This window comes from Abramis brama (genome assembly GCF_963993115.1).
Source record: "Abramis brama genome assembly, chromosome: 8".
Classification (NCBI taxonomy): Eukaryota; Metazoa; Chordata; class Actinopteri; order Cypriniformes; family Leuciscidae; genus Abramis; species Abramis brama.
Window position 1 is genome coordinate 33,120,173 of NC_139970.1, and position 21,590 is coordinate 33,141,762.

A 21,590-nucleotide genomic window follows, 5' to 3' on the forward strand; every position below is an offset into this window, starting at 1 on the left:
CTGTAAAATGAGTGGGCACAGATAATTATACTTTGTGAGTACAGATATAATTTTTTTATGTGTATATATATTCACATATTCATTCATTTTCCCCCTGCTGAATAAGCGGAGGTTAATAGCTGCTTCACCACCAAATTAAAAGATCCATGCGACTGCCAATAGAGGGCGAACTTCAGAATTGTTGTGAATGTCAGAGGAGAAAAGACGGCTTAAAGGAGTGTCAAAATGTTAAAACACTGGGCTGCATCCAATAATTGTGCAAAATAAGCGTAATTAAAGTGTTCTTACGTGCACCGAGAAATTTTCATACTTTTGAAAGAAACATAGCTTATAGATTTTAACCTTTTTTTTCTTCTTCTCAGGAATATTTAGATATTTAAATTGAATAAAACTCCAACAAAAGAACTAGCTTGGTTAGCTGATTTCCTTAAAAGTCCATAGATATTGATAAAGTCCATAAAATATCGTGTAACCAAATAAATGTAAAAAAGAGGACATTTTCCTCTTTAAAGGCACAATATGTAACTTTTTTGCTTTAAAAATAGCAAAAATCACTATATCTATGTTATATATTTTTTTTAGTTGTGTACTTACATTATCCCGACTGTTTCCAACAACTTTCAAACCAGGAGAAATTTGTAATTTAATTCGAAGACACGTCCCGTTTCTTTATTTACATTTTGTCACCGTCAATGGCGTTATATCCGCGTTGTCCCTGATTTCCGCTCGTGCTGCCATAGCAACCAGAGCTATGAACCAGAGCCCTCTGATAGTAACCAAGACGACAGACGTGGACCACTGTAGTTCGCAATGTCTATCTGCACGCTGTTGTTGTTGCGTTCAAACATTATGGACCATGGCAAGCAGACTTTGGATAAAAAAGAGAACTAAAACGAGAATCAATATCAGCGCGGTGTTTTTGAGATGCTCCCATAGACAGTATGTAAACGAGAGCTTCACGTCCGAGACTTCGACCGCTCCTACATGTACATTATTAAACAGGTGAGCACATTTACATAAAACTAATCAATGTTATATAGTTCAACAATGATAAAATGTTAGAATATGATCTGTATGTTATTCTAATGTTGATCTAGCTTACTACTGTACTAGTCTCATACAGACAAACTAACACATATTTCAACACATTCAAATGCAGTTTAGTGTGATAGTGTAATGTTAGACCAAGTGAAACAGCGCTGCGTTACCTCACAAGTTTAATTTGTCTAATAAACTGACCTGTGAGTTGTAATGCTGCACTTGTGTGTATACACGTTCGGTAGAATGAAATGTCCTTATTCCTTTTATATCCGCGGGACTCGCGTCGCGTGTGGAGCTGATAGCTGTCTCTTAGCAATCCCGAACTGCTTCATATCACAGTCATGATAAAAACATTGATGTATTCAGTCATCCATAAACATTGTTAGATCGGTAGGCTTAACGTTGACGACAAGATCCATAATTCTTAGCAAATGTTGCGTCATCAATCTACGCCTTTGTTATTGTAAAGAGGTTAGCGACCCCTAGTGGCGAAAAATTCCATACTGTCCGTTTAAGGAGTCCAAAGGAACAGATTGCATTATTTTAGCTATGTAAATGAGAATATACCTTAGATTTCTATTGATTTCACATAAAGCTAATAATAATAACAATAGACTACCCTCAACCCAAATCATAAACAACCCTAAAAGAAAACATTTTATATTTTTGGAATAATAATAAAAAAACATTGTGGGCTTTATTTCCCCATTGAGAATATCTCTGAATGTCCCCTCTACATTGTTTTTCTATCATGCTGGGGACTTTCCCTTGACTTATATTGTTTTTATATTCATAAGCTGTATATTCTCATGGGAAGTATTGGCTTTCCCCCACAGTGTATGTGATTTCAGTTTCATCAACAATATATGCAAAACCTGATCCACCCAAACCCCTCTATCGCACGCACACCAGTTTTAAGGAAAACATCAATGCAGTTACACCTGACGCACAATAGTTATTGGGAAGAAAAGCCCTAAAAACAGCAGAATATCTTGTGCAAGAATTAGTTAAGAATGTTTTTATGCACGCTGTAGATCGTGCTGGTGCATAAACAAGGGGCATGGGCTCAAACAAAGAAATGCATTTTCACTGCTCATTACCAAAAGCATCGCCCACTCGTCTCCATGTGTTTACTGGAATAACACCCTCTGCATTTCAACTCAATCTCAGACGCTACACTTACAAAAAAACCAAACCATAGGATTCCTTTTAGTGCTGTTTTTTACAGCTAGTTAATGATGAAGTTCATTGCCATTTGTAAAATGCTGTTCTGCTGGGCACAAACTAACAATTCCCCAATTAAGTCATAATAAAAAAATTATGGTAACACTTAAGTTTAGGGTCCAATTCTCACTATTAACTAGTTGCTTATTAGCATGCATATTACTAGGATATTAATCCACCCACCCACCATCCATCCATCCATCCATCCATCCAAATATCCTACAACAAATAACAGTAAAATCCTCCTACAAAAACCTTTCACAGTATAATTAATAAATGATTATAATAAATAAATTAGTAAAAAATTAAATAACATATGTATTTAATTAATAAAAAAAATAAAATAATAATAATAATTATCTAAAAAAACCTCCATAGAAAGTGGTTGTACCTCTGTATTCTACATCATTTAAGCATGAACATTACCAGGCTTAACAAATCCATTTAACGAATCAAGGTAAAATCATCACCACTGCAAAGTTTCATAAACTGAGTAAACATTGATAAAGCGCTACAACAAGTTTCTCTTGCGAGACTGGTTCATTGCGACTTTAAGAACAGCTCACTTACTGTTTTGTATTTGACAATGTATTCCAGGATGGGCATTCCTCCATCGTCCTGCTTGACCAGACCCAGTCGGTACGCCTTCCCCACCCCTCGTTGACCCTGAACCGAAGGGGGACTTGGCTCTCCTGAATAACGAAAAAAACAAAACAATGTATGAATGACCCACATTCATATTCATAACTGGTTGTCTATTAACTCAATGGTTGGCAGCAAAATACAACTACAATAGAGTAACGGCTGAAGGTTGTTTTTCTAAACCTACACAGTTTAAGGGTCAAAGCAGACGGCACTCACGTATGGGCAGAGTTTGAAAGCTCTCTGTGCGGCTGAACTCCCCCTGACCTTTTCCATTCACTGCCGCTACTCTCACCTCATAGGTGGTGTTGGGCTCAAGGTTAGTGAGCAACACGATTGCTGTGGGAGAGAAAAACAGAGTACATGGTTTTAAATGATTGCTTTCTCTAGTCATACTCTTGCAAACAGGCCTTTTCAGGATTATTTATATTAGCTCAGAGTCCTTGAAGTAAGCCTAACTTGCTTATCTGATTGTCTAATGTGCTCTTAAAGTTCAGCAGACCCATTTGAGTGTTGTGGGTAGAGAAAAAATAAATTTAAGCAATGTAAGTTCAGATTGGACTGGAGTTGTATCTCCCACACCTATTTAGACCCTAGTTTGGGCGATTCTGTGTGCCAATCTGATAAAATTCAACATTAATCTATAATAAAAGCCAATTTGAGTGTTATATTCCTGTCGAAGCTCTGAAATGAACTAAAATTTGGATTAAAAAATAAATAAATTCTTTATGGTGCTTTTTTTGGCTTTGAGTTTGATGGCCCAACTGCACTTTCACTTTTATTAAATTTAAGATAGTTGACAGGATACTCTTCAATAATTAATCTTTGTGTACAGTGTTTCCCATACATTGATTTATTTGTGGTGGCCTGCCACAATATCAGCATTGACCGCCCCGATGATCTTGTCTTTAATGCCGTGTTTTGCGCCATTGCTGTCAAACAAACTAAAATTGAAAGCGCGATAAGGCTTTGTGTCCTTATCAAATTGCAAAAGACTGTTTGCTTGCGCTATGCAAAGAGAAGTACGCATATGATCAGCTCCATGTCTCAATTCACAGTGAATAAATGCAGTGAACTCCATCTGCGCATGCTGAGTTTAGCGTGCATTAAGGAACGTAGTGGGCACCAACAATTACGCATTATTTTCACATTTGCATAGTTGATGATTACAGCATTTCATTAGATTTGTAATGAGACGCATTTGTAAACTTGTTTTCCACCTAAATAAAAGCTAGACTGAAGTTTCCGTCAAAATAAAAGTTCATGGGTTTACCTCTTTCATGTATAGAAATGAGGACAAAACTAATTATGAAAGTTAAATAAATTTTTTAGTGCATTTGTTTTACAATATATAGCTATTACTGTCATAGGAATAATATTATAACATTATTATTATTATTATTATTATTATGTAGTGTAATATAGACTGAGACACTATATCACAACTAAAAAGAGGGCTGAATCCCCTTTAAAGTACAGGTAAAAGTCAATGCACTGACTTTTTCTTTGTTCAATTTGCACACTAAATATAGGTGGGAGATCTTAATTTTGAATTCTCAAATGCACCAGACTGATGAATTTAACTTTAAAATGTGTAAAATTTTCTTACGGGGGCATGCCCCTGGACCCCCCTAGAGGGACCGATGTCCAGCCACCACATTTTCACAAAACCCTGTGGGAAACACTGGTGTACTATGGAAGAAACAAAGTCATACAGTATATTTCATTTTTGGGTGAAATATTTCTTTAATGTTTTAATAAAAATAAGAAATCAATATTTAGTAATCAATTGCTTTAAATATGTGAACAACATTGTGATTTTGAGTGATAGATTAATTTACTCCTGGAAATACAATAGCCTACTGTTCAAAAGCTTAGGGTCAGTAAGATATTTTAAATTGTTTCATCGATAATTTTACGGTTTAACACCGGAATTGATAAAACACAGCAGCAAACAACCATTGCACTTACTCTGTGTCCCCTGTGATTTCACATCCTTCCAGTCCTGTGAGCTGATGTCTTTGTATTTGACCAGGTAGTAACTGATGGGTACACCGCCATGGGAGTCAGGCTTCGTGAAGGTAACTGTGGCCACGCGCTGTGCCACCGAGCTCAGCCGAACAGAGTAGGGGTTTGAGGGAACATCTGTGACAGAGAAATTATGGGTCAGGGAAAGAGTGACTAACAAACGACTCCATTTAAGTGCCGAGGCCACAGTTTCTGAGAGTATCAAAGGAACTGGTTGTGTGTCTTTCTGTGGGGTATAGAAAACACAGTTATAGAGCTGCTTTCAGGGTCTTACAATCCAAGGTCCCTCAGCGAAAGACTTTTAAGACCACAAACACACTCAGCAAGAAAGGACTGCACTGTACTCCCATCTTATGAAAAATACATGATGTCAAATGAAGGTTGAAAGTTAAGTATATATGTTGAAAATGAAATCATATAAATAGAAGAAAGCAAGAAGATCAAAAGGTATTCTTACTGCCTAAAATCGATGGTAAAATCATGGTAACAGCGCCTCTCATGGCTTACTGCTTTTATAATTTTGTCAGGACCACTATCGTCACGATTGACAATTAGCATACAGTTAGGATTGGCGGTATGGTTCTGTTCTGGGCAAGGACTCCCTGTGCATCCATGCAGCCTAGCATGGATAAGAACAGGGAGAGCAGCAATAACCCCCCCCCCCCCTTTCAGAACTGACTGAAAGTATTATTCATTGTGATGAGTGTTAACTAATGTAGCTAACTAATCTTAAGAAATGAAACCTTATTGTAAAATGTTACCGTTAAAAGACACCAATGTTTAATGTGTGATTAAATGTAATAATGATAAAAAAGTGATAGATAAATAGGAAAAAACAAACAAATATATACATATTTCTGTCTCAGGATGTTACAGTTATCTGTAAAAAAATTTAATAAAAAAATAAATCCAGCTGATTGTGCATAGGGGACAACCTTAAATCCAGCCACACAGTGGATTTAAATGTGATAAAATGTGTAAAATGCAGAGTTATAAACTCTTATTGGTAGCTGAAAAATATAGTCAAAATAACTGATAAACAAAAGCACTAGTGTGTGGGATACAACATATTTTATGAATGATTCCATGCAGGCTTTTTCATAACAGAGGCACCAATATTAGCTGACAGTCCTCAGGTAACACAAACCATGATGCTGCCAATCTGATACAAAGACATGTTGTACCTTGCCTAAACCTCTCATGCATGTACTGTAAGTAGTACGGCATAGTTTCAGATATTTTTAGTTTTTTGCCCTGCTAAGCCAGAAAACACAGACTGCTCTGAATAACAAGCATCTGAGAATTGGAGAGCCAGACCGCGGATGGAAAGAGAAATAGCAAGTGAAACAGGGAGAGGCAACAGGATGACAGAGAGAAACAATGTAGGTCTGCATTATAGAGGATGAGGGAGAGGAAGAGCCAGTGGGACAGACTGAGACATTTGGGTGGAACAGCAGAGACGGACAGAAAAGGGAAGTCGTGCCACAGAATCCACCTTTGTCTGTCTGCTAGAACGAGGTATGAAAGAGTTTACAACACAGACAAGCACATGTACTCATATAGATGTGTTTTCATTGTGGTAAACACTTCAAGATGCAAACAATATAACAACAGTAGACAACAATCCATCAGAGTGATCTGCCTTATATTCGAAAAGGCTTCTGCCATAAGCTCTTCAAAGCTTGAGTAACTCGCAACATGTTTTTGCTGGCTGTTTGAAAGCTAAAGCGTGTTTACTTCCAGCGAGGCCACGGCGTTCAGCCTGATACAAAAGGAGATTACATGTACATGGACAGGCAACAATGAGACTGTTTGGGACTTTTAATGTGCCTAAAATCCATTCAAGCCTTAAAGGTGAAGTATGTAATTTCTGCGGCACCAAGCAGAACTGAAATAATCACAGTTTCCTGAACACTCCTCACACTCCATTTGCCATTATTCCACCAAACAGATAATCCCGTTCCAAATGTTGGTTGAGACGAAAATTTACATTTTAGACCCAAGGGGGTCATGGTTTGACTGGTTCACATGTAAACTATTCAATATGGACCCAAAAAGCCAGTTTTCCCATTGACGGCCATTCAAAAGTAGTCATGTATTCAAAACATTTTTATTTTATTTTTTCCAAACAACATTTAAAACCCTCATCCTTCCCTTGGGTCATTTTGACCCGGAAAATATTTTTGAAAAAATTGAGTGTTCATCAGAGAGGTCCAAGACCCCAGGACTTTTGTAGCACTTCAACCATGAATACACAAAACATTTTTTAATGGATTCGAGGATTTTTGTGGTTGAAATTTAAAAAAAGTAACAAATCCTTCCCTCGCGGGTCAATTTGACCCCCACAGGAGCGAATTGAATGCGAGGAATGCTTCAGAACACATATAAAAACCTAAAAATGCTCAAAATATCATGAAATATCATGCTATATTACTTTTTTCCACAAGAGGTCGGCAAAGACACCCAATGTAAGATATTTTGAGCTGAAATAAAAGGTTTATGCATGAAATGAGTAATTTTGAATTTAAGATGAAAGAATGTGAGGAATGTGCTTAAATTACTGAATTACTATTTATTTATTATTTATTGATCAAATTTAAAGGTAAATAAAATCAAAAATAACCCCCCCCAAAAAAAAATCTCCATAGATTTTTTTTAATTGCATTAAAAAAATAGATAAAATATTATCAAAATTAAATAAAATAAGTTTTCTGGATGAAAAAAAAAAGTATAATTTTAGGGCTTCGGATCATTTTGATGGATTTGTTACAGAATGCGAGGGAAGGATAAGTATTAAATTAAATAAGATGTTTTGCCAGTGACCAATTGAAGGGCTCAAAATATTTGCTGTTTTATCACTTCAGAAGGTCCAGCAACTGCCATTGAAATGAACGGGAAAGATAACAGATAGCTTTTCCCAAGTATTATAGACCTCTACGCTCCACTAAAGAAGTGAGTTTGGGGTGGGATTCCCGCATTCCCTCTTAGAAGCATTTGGAGTATTTAGGTAAGCTGTTTGGAAACAATAATTATTATTTTCAATTCCACTTGAAGTTACAGTAACTACAGCACACTAGAAATCGTAACTAGTTTCTCTCGTCACAACATTCACAATTCATGGTGGTTACGGTCCTCTGAAATTTAATCCTATATGAGTGACATTTATGTTGTTGTCTCTACACGTTAAACTGGGATTAAAATAAAGTATTTCATCATTGAAAATAACAAATTTGATTACTATATTCATGCAGCTAATATACTGACAGACACAGTAATCAGGTGGATTATTTGAACCACACTCACCTGCCTGAGCTAGGATGAACTCCTGGAAGCGCATCCCGATGTTGTTCCTGGCTGTGCAGTTGTAACGGCCAAAATCTCTGTCTGACATCGGGGTAACCTGAGGACAATGCCTTAGTGAGATCATACATTTATCTTGTTTCACATGCCTGTCAATGTAAACTTCTAATGACAAGATGTTGTTTTGTTATTATTGTGTTCATTTGACACTAATATTGCTCAGTAAACATAACTGCTGAGGACACATCTGTTTCCAGTGAATGAAGATGAGTTGTCTAGTTCAGATGAGGTCACAAAAGAAAGACAAATCTGCTTGTATCACTACAAATAAAATTCACTGAGATAATTTCAGAATTTTGTGACACTTCCAATGATGGTCGTTGTGACCCTATGTCTACCGTCATGATTGTGAGGAGAACAATCCTCACAATCTCATCTCACGTTACGTCTTCTCGGCCAATTACCGTGGAGGATAACTCTCACAAGCACAAGTTAATGTTCCTGCGCTTAAGTCAGTTGTTTCCAAGCAAAAGCAAAAAAGTCATTTGCAGGCCATGTCACAAAAAGTTGTTGGTCTAGATAAATAGCTGCATTCGTTTACAATCATTTTCTTCCAAATACGATAATTTTGAGCTTCTGGTACGGTACTTGGACATTTCCAATCTGGCAACACTGATCTAGAGGCAATCCAACACAGCACCAAAATTGTTTATCATGCAAAAAACTTCAATTAGAATGTATTAATATTATAAACTGCATGATCAGTAGCAAATAATACACTGTATAAAAATGGTTTTGTAGCACAACAGATATTTTTATTCATTTATATATTTTTTGATAAAATTGTATATTATTTAATTGTATCTTTTCTCAGTATTTCTGATTATTAATTTTTAGCTTTCTAAACAAACCTGATGGCAGCATTAAAAGCAAAAAATAAGTTAAGTAAATGCAACTTACAAAAAAAAAATACTAACATTTTAATTGAAAATTTTAGGAATTAAAATGTAATAAATATTAATTAAAATGTTAAATATTAATTCATGTTTAACTCCTATGGTCTTCCTATCTTAGCAAACACAAAGATCCAATAGGAGTGAAATTAACCGACAGCAGTGGGTGGGTTACCTCTAGGAGCGATTTGCCGGGGACACTGTGCACTCGCATATTTCCAGCACCCTCACTGGGGATGGTCAACTTTTCCCGTCTCCACAGCATTGTGGCCGGAGGGTTAGACATAACATCACAGCTGATGTTGACCGGGTTCCCTTCCCACGAGAAAAATATAGTATGGTTGGTCTGGAACTTTGGTGCATCTGTGTAAGGACGGCAAAAGAGTACTCAGTAATGGCACGCCAAGCTCTTCTAACAGTCATCCATCAAAAACTCATTCAAGATTAGCTGCCCGAGGTCTAAATTAAATCCGAGCATGTACCAAGCAGGTAGGAGCTTCCACATTTGAGTAAACCGAACACTTTATCATGGAGTTCTTTTTCACCTGGGTAAAATGGGCTCCTAATCATACTGAATCTAAAGCATGGCCACTTCTTGCAGGTTGCCTTTAATTTTTCAAAACAACCCACATACACTCAAACCCCATCTTCTCCCACAATGCAGTGGGTGGTGGAAGATTTCATTTGGCAGTATGAAAGAGAGACGCAATGAGGCAGAGGGTGTGAGATAGAGAGTATCGTGATATTGGGAAATGCTGCCTTATATGTGATTTCTCAGTCTTACACCCACATACACCAGCAGACACACACATAGACAGGCACAGCGGAACAGCACACACACAATCACACCCATTTTTTCCATTAAAGAGATTGATGCAGCCCACAGTGTCACATCGGTGACAGATTGAGACTGAATGAATGAGTATATTAGCAACCCTGCTAGATGGTCCATTCCAGTGCACCCCATAATGAGATACATATCTACCCTGCTGCTGCCACTGGTTCTAAGGATACAGAAGGATACATAATACAGAATTGTAATTTGAATTTTAGGAAGCGAAATTAAATGTTGATGTAAATTAAGCTTTTTCGTTATACATTTAATTTTTCAGTACAAATGGTATCATACACACAACATAATGGGTATTTCCAGAATAAATACATACAATTATTATTATTATTATTATTATTAAATGAAAAATAGAGAATAGGCATAATTAGTTTAATTTAATGATGCAATTATTTATTTAAATCCTCTTCCTAATTCAAATACCAATTCAGTTTACTGAAAGCTGTGACCAATTCAATTCAAATTCCAGCTCATAAATGATTAAATTCAGAATTTTTCTCCACCCCGCATTGAACATTTAGACCACTCACACTCAATATCCAGGAACATGCTCTTCTGATGTCCACCGATTCTGCTGAGAGCCTCACAGTCAAAGCGTCCCCAGTCAGATAGCCTGACTCCAACAATAGTCAGCATGGATTCGCCATAACGGCCTCGCGCCTCCACACGCCCGTCTGTACTCTGAAACAACATCACATTCTTCAGTTATTTGAAAAGTAGATAAACGCGATAATCAGATAGTCAAGGTTGTAGGATTAAGTATAAAATCATGTAATAGCAAGAAGTGGGGATTTAACAAATTAAGACATGACTCACTCACAAGTACAGATCCAAAGTAACCAGGGAGTTTTAGGGGATTTTTAAGGGTGAAAAGATTGCTGCAGCTTTTAACATAACTCAAGCGTATCATCTGCTTTTCCCTTACATGATCAGACAGACATTTATCATGTTAAATATGTACATAACTATTTCTAACTTCCCACACACTCTTGTCTGACTTGTGAACACATATTCAAGTTAGGACTGTGTCAGGTCCTGATCCCATTACTCCCTCTAAATAAAGAACATAAAGCTATTGTATCTTTTAGAAATATCGACAATAGTGTTATGATACAAGGCACCAATGTTCAACAAATAGAAGTTGTAATATAGTTAATTAGCATAACTGTAGGTGATATTATGCATACAGGCCCTGTGCCAAAGCGAGCTGGCAGGCTTTTAAGGCATGATAAGCATGCTACAAAAAAAAAAAAAAAAAGGCTGTTCCAGGAAGTGTAATTATGCCGCCTTCAAAATCCCCTTCTTGTAGACAATTTCTAAAGCAGCATGAAATTAGCAGAAAATATGACCCCAAGCTAAGTGTGAAGAAAACCAATCCAAGATTTAGAGATGCACTGATCGACCAGCCAGGGACCGGTATTGGCCGATTTTCCGCATGATCGGCCCGGACCGTTGACCGTTGAACAGTTTCATGTCTTTCTGATTCAGAGCCGGTCCGACAATAACGTCAGTGCGAGTTCTCGCTCTCTTCTCTTAGGCGGCGAAGTGACACACACCGGCCTCTTTTCACTCACTCGTCTCTATATGCTGTCAATTATAGTTCTTTGAAAGAAAATCGGAATAGGCAAAAATCGTTATCGGCAGGTCACACTTTCAAAAAAATCGGAATTGGCCAAAAAAATAAGTTTTTTTTTTAATTTTTTTTTTTTATTACTTTTATTCAGCAAGGACACATTCATTTGATCAAAAGTGACAGTAAATGTTAAAAAAAAAATTATATTTGAAATAAATGCTATTCTTTCTATTCTTTAATCTATCCTGAAAAGAAAGAAACATTAATTATGATAGTATTTTATGCTTAGAGCAGTGCGTTGTTAGCTAAGCAACATGATAATGCCAACTTCTATTAAAATGAATAGAAATGCCCCTTTGTGTCGACACACAATCTGTATGATGCATGTTGCTGATATGTAAAACTTTCCAAAACGCTCACTAAACGTGTTACATTTCACTTTGACGACTTTAGAAAACCGAATCCTTTTCGAATTTCGAACTTCTATTTTACTACAGCTTCAAATACAACACATCCACAAGGCTTTTTTGAACCACTGGCAAAAGAAATTTAAATCCGTGAGAGGATATGAATGCCATAGGATGGCAGACCCTTCCAAACATGGATCTCAGACAGTTTAACCATCTTAAAAGCAAACAAGTTGAGCAGACATTAAACAGACCTCTGTTTCTCAGACCACAACACCGCTCTGATGTAAATCACCTCTTCAGTTTTTCCCACTGCCCTCTGAAGCGTTCACTGCATAATAAGCAGCAGTGGGATGTGTGGCGGTGTCAGTTTTGATTAGTGAGAGTGAGCAGTAGTGTGGTTAACAAGAGGCAGTGCATGATGACAGTTTTGAGGCCTGTCTTCCTGTCTCAACACCCCGCTCATCATCCGAGCTGACCAAAATTGCCCTCAGTCAGTCACTAATCTCCATACTCATGCTAACACATGCATCATAGCAAGCAGGTCCATTCCCCAGACGCTCTCTGCTGAAAGAAACAGGTCACACCAGCTTAAAGGGATAATTCACCCAAAACTTAAAAATTTGTCATCGTTCAATACCCCTCATGTCGTTCTTCCAACACCGTCTGGCTTTCTTTCTTCAGTGGAACACAAAGCAATTCTGAAAACTGACTTTCTATGCAATTACAATGAAAGGCTTTCAAGTTTTAAAAAAAGATGGAAAAGCATCATAAAAGCGGCCCACATGGTTTGTGCACTGTATTTCAAGTCTTTTGAAGCTATACAATAGTTTTGTATCAGTGTTCCCTGACACCAGATCAATGAGGCAGTGGGTTGAACTCAAGGACTGAATGACCAAATCATTCAGATTTTTGTGAACAACCAATTCATTGAAAGGATCTGATTCAAAAGAATGATTCATTTATGAACTGGATACTACTTTTCTCATAAACTCACCATTATACATCATGAACACACAATGGAGAAATAGGCTGGATGTCAAGATTTTCAGTGAATAAATTTAAACTAAGTCTATTCGTCACACTAATCTATCAAATGGCTTCAGAAGACTTTAAGTATGGTGTACCAGTCATTTGGACTACTTTATGGTGCTTTTATTGTCATTTGACAAACTTATATGAAAAGTGTGAGTGTTCTTAAGAAATGTACTTTTTGTGCTCCACATAAGAAAGTAAGTCTTTTTTAAGTTGACCATTTCTTTTCTTTTTTGGAACATGGAACCAGTGACAACAGCTGATTAAGGATGAATTTGCCTTAAGCACCACCAGGACATATGGTGTATGGTGACACACACACATACATATATATATACATATACACACACACACACACATACAGTATATATATATGTCCCCTACACAATAACTCCCCAACCCTACCTTCACAGAATTCTAATGATCTTTGACAGTTTCTGTTCCCATCATCTTTCCTGGCAGGTCACTGCAATCGCATTTGCCATTCTGCAGGACACATTCATATTCAATGCAGACATGGAGCTAACTAACGTAAACCAGCTCAGACCATCTTGGACCAGACCATAAATTACCTTGGACCAGCAAGAAGCCATATAAAACCATGTTAAACTGGATTTAGCTGTATTTTTTTCAAATGTACACAGTGTTTCATTTGTTTTTTCCGCATTCAGATACTTCTAAAGTGAGACATATCATTCTAAGCTGTTAATTGGCCCCCATGGGCTGTGCTAAAGCGGAAAATGTCAAATCTCTCACCACATAGTTTCACCATTCAACTCGTTCCTAGCAGTGAATTGGTGTCCATTTTGAACGCTTACTTTAACAATTGAGAGTAAAACGGAGGGGAGGGAAGAGGCTCCCAGATCAATTGTTTGCAACTTCTGAATTCAGAGCACAGGTTCTGTCCCGGCCCCTGTGTAATTGTACCAGACTAACTCCCCTACCTAACCTCAACATCCCTCCACCTCTAAAAGAGCAGCTTAAATCAAACTCATTTTGTTCATATTGAGTGGCGGCAAGCATCGCTGCTCTCCTACACCTCTTTGTATGAATCCTCTTTCATTTCCCAGCCACGCAGGCTATTCTAATCGCTACCTGAGCAGCTCTCGCTAGATTAACTGTGATGGGGAGTCTTTTCACAGTTCCTCCCTGGAGTCAGGCTCCGTTTGCCTCTATTGTTGACACCAACAGCCCACCTTTCACAGAATTCTAATGATCTTTGACAGTTTCTGTTCCCATCATCTTTCCCGGCTGGCCACTGCAATCGCATTTGCCATTCTGCAGGGCGCATTCGTATTCAACGCAGACACGGAGCGTGCCGGTAGGAACTGCAGAGCATTATTGGAGCACAGAAAGCCTTCTTCAGCCTTCAACCGGTACACAGACTGAGCGTGCCTCAGGGCGGTGTCTCTCCGTGCCAGTCTATTATATCCTCTAATGCTCATGACTATTACAGTGGGCGTGAGCAAAGACTGAATGTCTCACATATCTGGCAGTTAATGTGCTGGCAAAATGCTACTGTTTAGTATCAGAGAGGAAATGGTGGTTGAAAACCTGCAAATATAGTACACATACACATGTTCTTGTTAATAGTTTGGTTATATTACAGTAGATGTTCACATCACTCAAAAAATCGCAACATTTTGCAGGTTTTTTTTTTTTGGATTCTTCTAATTAATTATTAAAAAAAATTATTCACTGAACTTAAAATGCTAAGTTGCTATGACTTAAAATCTGCCATTATTGCAACAATTAATAATTTAGATTAAGTCTAACAAGAACAAGAAGTATGAATTCTATGCAAAGTTTAAAATTCTATGGTTGATTATTATGTTTTCTATAAGAAATGTACTTGAGAGCAAAATGCTTGTTGTCCCAATCTAATGACTAAATGTCAGTACTATTTTTTTTAAATTATCAAAAGTGACAAACGACAAATAACATAATTATTACAAAAGATTTTTTTTACAGCTCTTTATGAAAAGAGCATGTAAACAGCAGTATAATAGCTTAAATGTACATTATTAATAATACAAAATGTTTCTTGAGCACTAAATCAACATTTCTAAATGGTCATGTGACACTGAAGACTGGAGTAATGCTGACAATTCAGCTTTGCCATCACAGGAACAAATTCGATTTTTAAAACATATTAAAATAGGAAACAGTTATTTTAAATTGTTAATAATATCTCACAACATTTTCAAATAAATGTAGCCTTAGTGAAGAGACTTCTTTCAAAAACATGAAAACATCTTATCTTTAACAATCATATTGTACCTTATCTCCATCTGAAAAGCTATGTCCATCACTTGCTCTCCTCCAGGAGATTTCAGGCAGAGGTTCACCCTCAGCCTTGCAGGAGATCATAGCAGCACTGCCTTCAACAGCCGTCACATTCCTCAGCTTAGTAATGTGGGGCTGGACTGCAAGAGAGGGTCAAAAGAACAATGTGACAAAGACAAAAGAGGAACATACAGAACCAAAGAGTGGGGATATTTAGAGAAACATGGAACAAACACTCAAGCTTAGCTTACAATAGTCATATAATATACATCACTGACTGCCTTTACATGCACAAAAATACTATATGCATAGAATTCCAACAGCCGTGAAGCATTTAAACAAATATAATCTATTGCTCAATAAAGATTTCTTGTTCAGAGTACATATTGCTCTTGGGTAACGATTCAGTAAAATATCAGACTGAACTTTGCGTCAACATCATCATTCTGGTCTGACTATCAAAAATCCTTCATGGGCACCCAGATGGAAGAGAAAACAACTGAATATTGCAGAAAGGTCAGCGTTTTGCTGTGTCTAGAGTTCAGAAAAAGAAACAGCACATTGACAAGCACAACACATCTGTTGAATCTGAATCTAACAGGCTCCCACTGGTAAATAAACATTAGTAAACTGCAGGGGTTGTGTGGCATAGGAATACTTTAGATTCTCATCATAAATCTAAGATGAGGCTTGTCTTGTGTAGCTGCTCATTAGTAGGGTAACTGATGTACAACAGCGGCAGCCTTCAAGCAAAGAGGTGACAACATCGCAGCATTTAACCTGATAAATATACATCAGAAAATGCTTTCCCGCAGGGTGCACAATAATAACGGATAAATAAAAGAGAACAGTAAGAAAAAATGGCAACACTTTACAATAAAGTCCCATTAGTGAATGTTAGTTAATTATCTGACATGAACAATGAGCAATACATTTGTTGCACACTGATTAATCTTTGTTAATGTTTAGTTTGCAAAAAAAAAAACTTTGTTGTTACTTCATGCCAGCTCAGGTTCATTAGATAATATTAACAGATGCAACTTTTAATTTTAGCAATGCATTAGTAAATTAACATGAAAGTTTAATACATGCATTAGAAGCGTTTTTCATTGTTAGTCCAATGTAGTTAACTAATGTTAACAAAAGAAACCTTATTGTAAAGTGTTATCAAAAACAATCTTATCAGCATAATCTCTTTCTCTTACTATGTTGACATTAGAGATTTACTAAGGGGACATGGTGGTTGGAAAAAATAAGTCAATTATAAATAATAAGTCAATGCTTTTGCATTCTCTCGCAAATGTTGTGCGTTCCCCCGAGAAACCTGGCGTTCACTCGCCAAACTTTATGTTCTTTGTGAGTGAACGCAAAGTTTTTTTGGGGAAAGCAAAACATTTGCGAGAGAAGGCAAAAGCATTGCCAAAAATGTTTTCCTCCCATCTCTTTTTTTTTTTTTTTACCATGGATCCATAGAGATTGATTCAGCTAACAATTAACCCTTAAACAGGCAAGAGTGGAAAATTATCAGCAAAAAAAGAACTGATCAAGTTACTTTTTATATTATCTGGAAACATATCCAAAGGATTTTTTTATATATATTTTGAATTTATGAGGTGTATCTCCCAGGATACGTTGCCCTATTAAGATATAAAAAAGCCAAAGTCATCAATATTTCTGTGATGTATTTGATGCAAAAAACATGTAATATGCAAAACATGTCTAAGCATCTAAATGTCTTGTTTTACACTGCTGAAATGTCTCATCTTCAACCTCAGGGGTGGGCAACTTTTGGCTCCATTCCTAATGAAACATAGAATGTATTACACAACATATCATTTTCACGTAATCCTAAAGACTTTGGTTAGATTTTTCATTTTTCAACTGTGTGAAACCCTACAAGAAAATATCTATAGTTAAAAATGCAAAGTTGTTGTCAACTGACAATGATAATATCGGTTTAACGTGTGAATATTAACATTTGTGCAATTTTTTTTGTCTTAATTTTCATTTACAGCATCTTAAGACAGTGTTCACAATTAATAATTGCAATAGCAGTTTTATTGCTTTTTTAAATGAAGAAACTACTTTCCACAAAATCAGAAAGTCCAGCACCATTGGCGGACATGTTGGTTTTAGGTCACACTGACAAAACCACAAACTCAAACAGACTCAACTATGATAACAATAACAGTAAAATATTTCTCATGCCTCATACAAGAGACTATATATCTTGTGGTGCACATTGAAATCTAAAAAAATAGGATAAACCTAATGACAGCTACTTACTTTTTTTCTTTTTTTTGACATCTTTGTTAATAGATAGCAAATGCAGCCCATGATTTGTACACAATGTCAGTTTCATTGCACACTTTGAACAATATTCATTATTTAAGAAGGATTACCAAAACACCGCCGGGAAAAAAAAAACAGCGCTGAGATAAAGCGTGACGAGATAATCCAGCTCTTAAACCTTGGGATGCCATTCATTCAAAACAAAAACAAGTTTTATGAGCACGCAGGAAATGCGAAAGATACGTGCCTAGCTGAGTGGAAACCCTAGCAGCTCCGTCTCTGTCAGCTGCCAGGGGTCATAAAGGAAAGTTACAACTCAGGATCCCACCTCGCTTTGCAAAACAGAACTCCCATCCAATAACGGGGGCTCATTTAAATGAGTTGCTTTGAAGAATACCTTTTGCTTGCACATGGAAAGGATTCTGATGACTACAGAATAAATCTCCATACATTTACATGAGCAGACAAGGCGCTATCTGAATAATCTGTGAAAATGTTGCCAGCTTCATGAAAATCAAAATTCCTTGCCATAAAGGATGTGTCACCCATTCTTATGTAATTTAGGCTGTCTGTTTATGGAAGAAAAGCATGTTGTATGGCCAGACTGGAAATCACAGGGATTTACCTGTCAATCACCTTGCTCTCAAAACATAAGGGTTTACTCAGTTGCACTATCCATTAGGAAGATCTAAAGTTTTTACTTTAATACTTTAATAATAAACTTGATTTTGCACTTAGGATTATTATTAATTACTGGCATGCCAGCGATAAGAGCAAGATATATTAATATAAAATGTTTAAATAAATGTATATATACACTTATTTATTAAATGTAAATTCTGTTAATAATATATATTTAAATTATTTTTAATGGACATTACCATTCAAAAGTGAGCACTTAATTTCTAACGAAATAAATACTTTTATTAAGTGAGGATGCATTAAATTGATCAAATGTGACTGTAAAGGCATTTAGAATGTTACAAACAATGTAAATATAATTATAATAATTATTAATGTATTATAGAATTTAATAAATGCTCTTTTGAACTTTCTATTCATCGAAGAATACTGAGAAATAATGTATCATGGTTTCCACAAAAAAGCGCAACAATTTTTAACATTGATACTGTAATAAAAAGTAAAAAAATGGAATATCTAAATCATCAAATTAGATTTATTTCTGAAAGATCCTGGATATCGAAGACTGGAGTAATGTCTGCTGAAAATTCAGCTTTGCCATCACCAGAATAAATTGCATTGGAAAATACAGTGAGGAAAATAAGTATTTGAACACCCTGCTATTTTGCAAGTTCTCCCACTTAGAAATCATGGAGGGGTCTGAAATTGTCATTGTAGGTGCATGTCCACTGTGAGAGACATAATCTAAAAAATAAAAAGTCCAGAAATCACAATGTATGATTTTTTTTACTATTTATTTGTATGATACAGCTGCAAATAAGTATTTGAACACCTGAGAAAATCAATGTTAATATTTGGTACAGTAGCCTTTGTTTGCAATTACAGAGGTCAAACGTTTCCTGTAGTTTTTCACCAGGTTTGCACACACTGCAGGAGGGATTTTGGCCCACTCCTCCACACAGATCTTCTCTAGATCAGTCAGGTTTCTGGGCTGTCGCTGAGAAACACGGAGTTTGAGCTCCCTCCAAAGATTCTCTATTGGGTTTAGGTCTGGAGACTGGCTAGGCCACGCCAGAACCTTGATATGCTTCTTACAGAGCCACTCCTTGGTTATCCTGGCTGTGTGCTTCGGGTCATTGTCATGTTGGAAGACCCAGCCTCGACCCATCTTCAATGCTCTAACTGAGGGAAGGAGGTTGTTCCCCAAAATCTCGCAATACATGGCCCCGGTCATCCTCTCCTTAATACAGTGCAGTCGCCCTGTCCTATGTGCAGAAAAACACCCCCAAAGCATGATGCTACCACCCCCATGCTTCACAGTAGGGATGGTGTTCTTGGGATGGTACTCATCATTCTTCTTCCTCCAAACACGTTTAGTGGAATTATGACCAAAAAGTTCTATTTTGGTCTCATCTGACCACATGACTTTCTCCCATGACTCCTCTGGATCATCCAAATGGTCATTGGCAAACTTAAGGCGGGCCTTGACATGTGCTGGTTTAAGCAGGGGAACCTTCCGTGCCATGCATGATTTCAAACCATGACGTCTTAGTGTATTACCAACAGTAACCTTGGAAACGGTGGTCCCAGCTCTTTTCAGGTCATTGACCAGCTCCTCCCGTGTAGTTCTGGGCTGATTTCTCACCTTTCTTAGGATCATTGAGACCCCACGAGGTGAGATCTTGCATGGAGCCCCAGTCCGAGGGAGATTGACAGTCATGTTTAGCTTCTTCCATTTTCTAATGATTGCTCCAACAGTGGACCTTTTTTCACAAAGCTGCTTGGCAATTTCCCTGTAGCCCTTTCCAGCCTTGTGGAGGTGTACAATTTTGTCTCTAGTGTCTTTGGACAGCTCTTTGGTCTTGGCCATGTTAGTAGTTGGATTCTTACTGATTGTATGGGGTAGACAGGTGTCTTTATGCAGCTAACGACCTCAAACAGGTGCATCTAATTTAGGATAATAAATGGAGTGGAGGTGGACATTTTTAAGGCAGACTAACAGGTCTTTGAGGGTCAGAATTCTAGCTGATAGACAGGTGTTCAAATACTTATTTGCAGCTGTATCATACAAATAAATAGTTAAAAAATCATATATTGTGATTTCTGGATTTTTTTTTTAGATTATGTCTCTCACAGTGGACATGCACCTACGATGACAATTTCAGACCCCTCCATGATTTCCAAGTGGGAGAACTTGCAAAATAGCAGGGTGTTCAAATACTTATTTTCCTCACTGTATATTAAAATAGAAAACTTTTTTAGCAATAAAAATGTATTACAATATGTACAATATTATGATTAAATAAATGCAGTCTTGGTGAGCATAAGAGACTTCTTTAAAAAAATATATATGTTATATATTAATATAATTGTATTGGTCAATTTTTGGAAATTGAAATTTATACACCATCTGAAAGCTGAATAAATAAGCTTTCCATTGATGTATGGTTTGATAGGACAATATTTGGCCGAGATAAAACTATTTGAAAATCTGGAATCTGAGGGTGCAAAAAAATCGAAACATTGAGAAAATCGCCTTTAAAGTTGTCGATTTATGTTCGCGATTGTGCTGCATTTACTCACAAAAATAAATGTTTTATATATTTACAGTAGGAAATTTACAAAATATCTTCATGGAACATGATCTTTACTTAATATCCTAATGATTTTTGGCAGAAAAGAGAAATGGATAATTTTGACCCATACAATGTATTGTTGGCTATTGCCACAAATATACCCGTGCGACTTGTGACTGGTTTTGTGATCCAGGGTCACACACATATATATATATATACATATATATATATATATACATATATATATATATATATTTAAAAATCTTACAAACCCCAAACTTTTGAAACAATTACCCCATGTTCACTCATCATGTAAATGTTTCATTTCACAGCTCTCAATATTCATACATTTTAACTGCAGAAAAACCTGGAAAAAACTATTTTAAAATGTAAACACTGGTTTTTATAATGAGCTTGTTTTTATAATGAGCTGATTTTTCATACTAAGATGTTTTGTTGCACATGCAAACATACTCAATGACCCACAACTACAATTATCACACATGACACAATACTCAAAGAACAACAAACACCAGCGCAAAATATGCAGTAAGACACTAAACAATGAGGCTGAACAATTAGTATGATTTATTCATGCTGTTGTGCATGCTGGTCACACGTGACATCACAACAACTTCTGGGTGATGAGGCACAGTGATGTGGGAAAAAAGCACTGTTGCCTGGCCTTGACCTAAAATCAACACTTGCACAGTAATCATCCAGACCTTTTCCTCATTAAAC

At 36.7% G+C, this 21,590-nt stretch overlaps 1 protein-coding gene across 3 annotated transcripts in view; it reads right to left on the reverse strand.

Moving 5' to 3' along the window:
* The window catches only part of LOC311088824 (neural cell adhesion molecule 2), a 212,815-nt gene that overhangs the window by 17,102 nt on the left and 174,123 nt on the right, over window positions 1-21,590 (reverse strand). For all 3 annotated transcript variants that reach the window (XM_084123160.1, XM_084123159.1, XM_084123161.1), the window contains exons 8-14: window positions 15,334-15,479; window positions 10,569-10,719; window positions 9,364-9,551; window positions 8,239-8,335; window positions 4,879-5,052; window positions 3,127-3,246; window positions 2,836-2,957 (exon numbers count right to left, since the gene is read on the reverse strand). In XM_084123160.1, coding sequence (XP_083979286.1) covers window positions 2,836-2,957; window positions 3,127-3,246; window positions 4,879-5,052; window positions 8,239-8,335; window positions 9,364-9,551; window positions 10,569-10,719; window positions 15,334-15,479 — 998 coding nt within the window. The remainder of the gene's footprint in view (window positions 1-2,835; window positions 2,958-3,126; window positions 3,247-4,878; window positions 5,053-8,238; window positions 8,336-9,363; window positions 9,552-10,568; window positions 10,720-15,333; window positions 15,480-21,590) is intronic.